Genomic DNA, 4,737 nt, shown 5'->3' with positions numbered 1-4,737 from the left:
CCAGGGAGGCGTGTCTGTCTGCACTGACCACACAGTGCACAAATGCAGTAAAACCTGCCCCAGGGGGCACACGCGTCTCTGCACTGACCGCACTGCACACAAACAGTGAAACCTGCCCCGGGGGACACACGTGTCTCTGCACTGACTGCACTGCACACAAACGCAGTGAAACCTGCCCCGGGGGGCACACGTGTCTCTGCACTTACCGCACTGCACACAAACACAGTGAAACCTGCCCCGGGGGGCACACGTGTCTCTGCACTTACCGCACTGCACACAAACACAGTGAAACCTGCCCCGGGGGGCACACGTGTCTCTGCACTGACCGCACTGCACACAAACGCAGTGAAACCTGCCCTGGGGGACACACGTGTCTCTACACTGACCGCACTGCACACAAACGCAGTGAAACCTGCCCCGGGGGGCACACGTGTCTCTGCACTGACCGCACTGCACACCAACGCAGTGAAACCTGCCCCGGGGGACACACGTGTCTCTGCACTGACCGCACTGCACACAAACACAGTGAAACCTGCCCTGGGGGACACACGTGTCTCTACACTGACCGCACTGCACACAAACACAGTGAAACCTGCCCCGGGGGGCACACGTGTCTCTGCACTGACCGCACTGCACACCAACGCAGTGAAACCTGCCCCGGGGGACACACGCGCCTCTGCACTGACCGCACTGCACACAAACGCAGTGAAACCTGCCCTGGGGGACACACGTGTCTCTGCACTGACCGCACTGCACACAAACACAGTGAAACCTGCCCCGGGAGGCACACGTGTCTCTGCACTGACCGTACTGCACACAAACGCAGTGAAACCTGCCCCGGGGGACACACGCGCCTCTGCACTGACTGCACTGCACACAAACGCAGTGAAACCTGCCCTGGGGGACACACGTTTCTCTACACTGACCGCACTGCACACAAACACAGTGAAACCTGCCCCGGGGGACACACGTGTCTCTGCACTGACCGCACTGCACACAAACACAGTGAAACCTGCCCCGAGGGACACACGTGTCTCTGCACTGACCGCACTGCACACAAACACAGTGAAACCTGCCCCGAGGGACACACGTGTCTCTGCACTGACCGCACTGCACACAAACGCAGTGAAACCTGCCCCGGGGGACACACGTGTCTCTGCACTGACCGCACTGCACACAAACTCAGTGAAACCTGCCCCGGGGGACACACGTGTCTCTGCACTGACCGCACTGCACACAAACACAGTGAAACCTGCCCCGGGGGACACACGTGTCTCTGCACTGACCGCACTGCACACAAACACAGTGAAACCTGCCCAGGGCAGGTGCATGTGTCCAGGAGCCAGCAATGGGCCTTAGAGAGTGACCGTCCGCAGACCCCAGCCTGGGCAGGTCCCAAGGGATTCACACCCCTGACCACAGGGCCAGACCCTTCCCCCGTGTGAATGGGTGTACTCGGCATGGCTCTGTCACTTTGCACCAGTCGGGGATCTGGCTTTCGGGTGCCCCTCTGGGCAGGGGGGTCTTCCCCCCACTTCACGGGCCCTGTCCCGTCCGACAGAGGACAAGGGCTAAGGGCCGGCGGGCTGACGTCCTGTCTGTGTGTCATTCTGCCCCTGGGCCTCGGGCCCGAGGGTGGGGGAGGCGCACGCTGTGCGGAAGGGGCAGTGAATGGAACGTGTCTATCGAGCCGGCCGGGGGCCCCGACGCACCAGAACACCCCCGGCCCCCGCGGACCTGGCCAGTGGACTGTCCCCTCCCCAGCCAGCGCAGACCCACCCCCGGGCTGACCAATGGCCAGGAGGGGGAGGAGCCGAGGCCAGAGGATAAAGGTCCGGCCGAGGGCCGGCCACTCATCTCCTCGTTCCCATCAGCCGCCTCTGCAAGCGACCCCCTGCCCGCCACCATGGTGCACTGGACAGCCGAGGAGAAGCAGTTCATTACCAGCCTGTGGGGCAAGGTGGACGTGGCCGAATGCGGGGGCGAAGCCCTGGCCAGGTAGGCTCAGCCCCCCTGGCCTCTGCCCCCCGGCCCCCCGGCCGCTCCCGTGCTCACCCCGGGTGTGTCTTTCCCCAGGCTGCTGATCGTCTACCCCTGGACCCAGCGGTTCTTCTCCTCCTTCGGGAACCTCTCCAGCCCCACGGCCATCCTGGGCAACCCCAAGGTGCGGGCCCACGGCAAGAAGGTGCTGACCTCCTTCGGGGAGGCCGTGAAGAACCTGGACAGCGTGAAGGCCACCTACGCCAAGCTGAGCGAGCTGCACTGCAACAAGCTGCACGTGGACCCCGAGAACTTCCGGGTGAGTCGGGCGGCGGGGTCCCCTCCCCAGGACAGGACAGGGCCGCACAGTGGGTCTCCCCTGGGGGCTTGGCAGAGCACGGTCCCAGAGGGGCACTGGGTGACCATCCAGTCCAAGGTGCCAGGCCTGCGTGAGCAGCGTCGTCCCTCGGGAGGGCTCCAGGCCGCAGTATCGCAGCTGGCACGCTGCCGAGGCTGCCTGGGAGCGGGATCCGGAGGCAGGCATGGGGCGCTCTGAGGGGGGCGTGATATGAGTCGGGGCCATGAGAAATAGCAGCGACGAGGGGAGGGGATTGAGAGGGGTCTATGGATGGGGGGGGCAGGCTTGGTGGACTGGGCCCTTTAGTGGGTGCCATGTGCTGCTCCCCCCAAAGCCGCTGACCCCATAGAAGCCCCCCTTCTTGGCTCTCTGGGCTGGGGCTGGCAGCAAGAGGGGAAGGTGCTGAGGAAACCCCAAGGCAGACCTGGGGTGCAGGGCTCTCCAGGGGGAGCCCCCAGGGTCCTGGGGAGATGTAGGCGAGGCTGAGATGTGCAGGACAGAGATGCTCAGGGATGACGGGGGGTGGGGGGTGGAAGCAAGGGGAAGGCCGGCAAGGGGTGGGGGGCCAGGAGGGGGGAAGGCTTGGTGTGAGAGGAAGGGGTCTGAGCCAGTCGGAGTCACCTTCCCCTGGTGGGGTGGGGAAGTAAAGGCCGAGAACCCCCCTCCCCCACTCCCCAGCCCCACTCCAGCCCCATTGTGAGCACCGAAGTCGCTTAACAGCCCTGTGCTGTCCGGGCCCCCCAAGAAGAAGCCGACAGTCGGGGGGCTGGGAGGCACAGAGCAGCCGCCCAGCAGGACCTGGGGGGGTCGGTGCCGGGTTGACCGGGGCCCGTTTTCTTCCTTCTCCCCCTCAGCTCCTGGGCGACATCCTGGTGATCGTCCTGGCCTCCCACTTCGGGAAGGAGTTCACTCCGGCCTGCCAGGCCGCCTGGCAGAAGCTGGTGGGCGTGGTGGCCCACGCGCTGGCCCACCAGTACCACTGAGCCCCCGCAGCGCCCCGCGGGAGGGAGAGAGCCGGCCTCGGTCCAGGCACACCGGCGCGGCGCGCGTGGAAAGGCCCCTCGGGGCACCAATGGCTGTAACAGTCCAATAAAACCCACCCTGCGCTTGCCGACAGTCCCTGTGTCTCTGTGCATGGGGAATCCTGGGGGTTGGGGGCAGCAGGGAGAGGGTTGGGGGGCTCACTCAGAGGCTGGTTTGTCCCCTGTGTTCTCTAAGGAGCGTGGCCTCCTCAGTCCCCGTGTTCGAGCCGCTAGGCTGGTCGATTGGCCACACAACAGGCCATAAAATGGAGTTGCCGCCGTCTGGGCCGCTCGGTTCATCAGTAACGTCTTCTAAAGTCGCTGTATCGGGAGGCGGCCGGTCTCCCCTCCCACACCATGCCCAGTCCCTCGCCCCTCGTCTGTTTCTTTGCCTCTTTGGGATGCCAGGCCTGCAAAGAGGAGCACACAGAACGAGTGGTGGGCTTGGAGGCTGTGAATCCGTGCGTCTCCCTGTTTGTTCTCTGCCTCCCTGGCCCGTGGGGAGAACAGGAGGGCTTGCATTGCCCCCCAGCAACGGCTGGCACTTGCAGAGCTCCACTAAGGTCATGGCTGTAATCTACTCTCATGCTTCAGGGCTTCAGCTTGCCAGGGTCAGGAAGGAATTTCATTGAGTCATAGAATCCCAGGGCGGGCAGAGACCTCAGGAGTCATCGAGTCCAGCCCCCTGCCCAAAGCAGGACCAGCCCAACTCAATCAACCCAGCCAGGGCTTGGTCAAGCAGGGGCTTAGAAACCTCTAGGGATGGAGATTCCACCCCCTCCCTAGGGAACCCAGCCCAGCGCTTCCCCACCCGCCTAGGGAAACAGAGACAGGCAGCTGTACATGGAAGGGGGTAGAGGAAGAGGTGGTCCTGATCCCTTCTGCCCTGCAGGGGGCAGGGGGCTGACTGAAGGGGGAATTTGTAGTCCCTGAATATGGCTGGGGAGAGACGGGTGGGGTGGGGGGATGCCGCACAAGGTTGAGTCCTTTCCTCTGACTCACAGAGCTGGAAAGCAACCAGCTGAAGGACACGGGCTTGCGACCAATACGCCCCTCCCCTACAGCCCGCTCGCCAGGCTGAGATGCCCACGGCTGTGGGAGTTGGGTTTGCTGAGTCTGCGGAAGAGAAGAGAGGGGGGATTTGAGAGCAGCCTGCGACTTCCTGAAGGGGGGTTCCAAAGAGGCTGGAGAGAGGCTGTTCTCAGTAGTGACAGATGCAGAACAAGGAGCAATGGGCTCAAGTTGATGTGGGGCAGGTTTAGGCTGGATATTAGGAAAAACGATTTCCCTAGGTGGGTGGGGAAGCGCAGGGCTGGGTTCCCTGGAGAGGGGTGGAATCTCCATCCCTAGAGGTGTTTAAGTCCCGGCTTGACCAAG

General features: G+C 63.6%; 1 protein-coding gene across 1 annotated transcript; it reads left to right on the top strand.

Moving 5' to 3' along the window:
* The first annotated feature begins 1,838 nt into the window (after window positions 1–1,838).
* On the top strand, window positions 1,839–3,449 carry LOC102453687 (hemoglobin subunit beta). Its single transcript, XM_006130979.5, has 3 exons — window positions 1,839–1,998; window positions 2,077–2,299; window positions 3,193–3,449. Exons 1-3 carry the CDS (start codon window positions 1,907–1,909, stop codon window positions 3,319–3,321), a joined length of 444 nt encoding a protein of 147 aa, XP_006131041.1. The 5' UTR covers window positions 1,839–1,906; the 3' UTR covers window positions 3,322–3,449.
* Window positions 3,450–4,737: the final 1,288 nt, after the last annotated feature.

This window comes from Pelodiscus sinensis, chromosome 1, assembly GCF_052426305.1.
Source record: "Pelodiscus sinensis isolate ZL-2025 chromosome 1, ASM5242630v1, whole genome shotgun sequence".
NCBI classification, from domain to species: Eukaryota; Metazoa; Chordata; order Testudines; family Trionychidae; genus Pelodiscus; species Pelodiscus sinensis.
This window is presented reverse-complemented; position numbering and strand designations above follow the sequence as displayed.